We start from the raw sequence: 1,163 nt of genomic DNA, 5'->3' as shown, positions 1-1,163 counted from the left end.
CTGAGCTCACACAAAACCCTAAACCCTAAACCCTAAACCCTAAACCCTAAACCCTCGTTTCATATATATAGATATAGATATAAACCACAATCTAAAACCCTCAGAATCCACTACATCAGGAGCAGCAGAAAAAGTTGAACATTTCGGTGTTTCAAATAACCCCTACTCTCTAAACTCTAGGGTTTCCTAGGGTTTACAAGGGTTTACAAGGGTTTACGAGGGTTTACGAGGGTTTAGGGTTTACGAGTATTTGTATGGCGAGAATTCCCAAAACCTTTCGCACAAAAGAATGCCGAATCTGCACGGAGACCTGATCGCTTATTTGCATTTCGCCGGCGGCGGGTTGCTGCGGCCCCAGCTCCATAGATACAGGCCCTGAACACACAAACCCTAAACCCTAAACCCTAAACCCTAAACCCTAAACCCTAAACCCTAATTTTTTTGGGGGGAAAAAAGAATTAAGTCGTATAAGTACACGGGCACTCAGATACAACAATTGTAAAATTTGAACAATACTAAACCCTAAACAACACTAAACCCTAAACCCTAAACCCTAAACCCTAAACCCTAATTCATACCTGTGGATGCAGGTTTTCCATACATTGGGGGCTGCTGCTGCGCATAGCATTGGCCTGCTGCTGCTGCTGCTGCTCCTGGGTAAGCAGGTGCAGCAGGAGGGTACGGGGGGGCCATACCCGCATAGGGGCCCCCATATGCACCAGGGTACTGCTGGGGGCCCCCATACGCTGCACCGTACTGGGGGGGGGCCCCATACGCCGCTGGGTACTGGGGGGCCCCCTGGGGGCCCCCATACACCTGGGGAGGGGCCTGAACACCATAGGCGTAGCTGGGGGCCCCGTATGCTGCTGCAGCTGGCGGGGCACCGCCGGGGGCCCCCTGGGGCCCCTGGGGCCCCTGGGGGCCCCCGGGGGCCCCCGGGGCGGAACCACCCTGCGCTGCAGGGTCCTGGTGAGGGGCTGCTGCTGGGTATGCAGCCATAGTAGCTGGGGTGCTGGGGTGTATAGGCAGCTTAAACTGAGTTGAGATTCTATAGAGTGAATGGTTTATAAGAGAAAAAAGAAGAAAAGAAAACAAAAAGAAACGAAAGCAAATGAAGGAGAGAAAGAACAAGGCAGTCGCGAGCTCTCGGCTGATGCCGCAAA

The 1,163-nt window shown here is 52.7% G+C and overlaps 1 protein-coding gene across 1 annotated transcript; it reads right to left on the bottom strand.

The window, feature by feature from the left end:
- Window positions 1–6: 6 nt before the first annotated feature.
- EMH_0099570 (uncharacterized protein) lies at window positions 7–999 on the bottom strand (the record flags this gene model as incomplete). Its single annotated transcript, XM_038022105.1, has 3 exons — window positions 7–18; window positions 245–375; window positions 579–999. 3 exons carry the CDS (start codon window positions 997–999, stop codon window positions 7–9), a joined length of 564 nt encoding a protein of 187 aa, XP_037877959.1.
- Window positions 1,000–1,163: the final 164 nt, after the last annotated feature.

Source organism: Eimeria mitis, genomic scaffold, assembly GCF_000499745.2.
Source record: "Eimeria mitis Houghton genomic scaffold, Emh_scaff10677, whole genome shotgun sequence".
In the NCBI taxonomy this organism is placed as follows: Eukaryota; Apicomplexa; class Conoidasida; order Eucoccidiorida; family Eimeriidae; genus Eimeria; species Eimeria mitis.
Note: the sequence above shows the minus strand (reverse complement) of the source record. Positions and strands in the feature narration are given on the sequence as shown.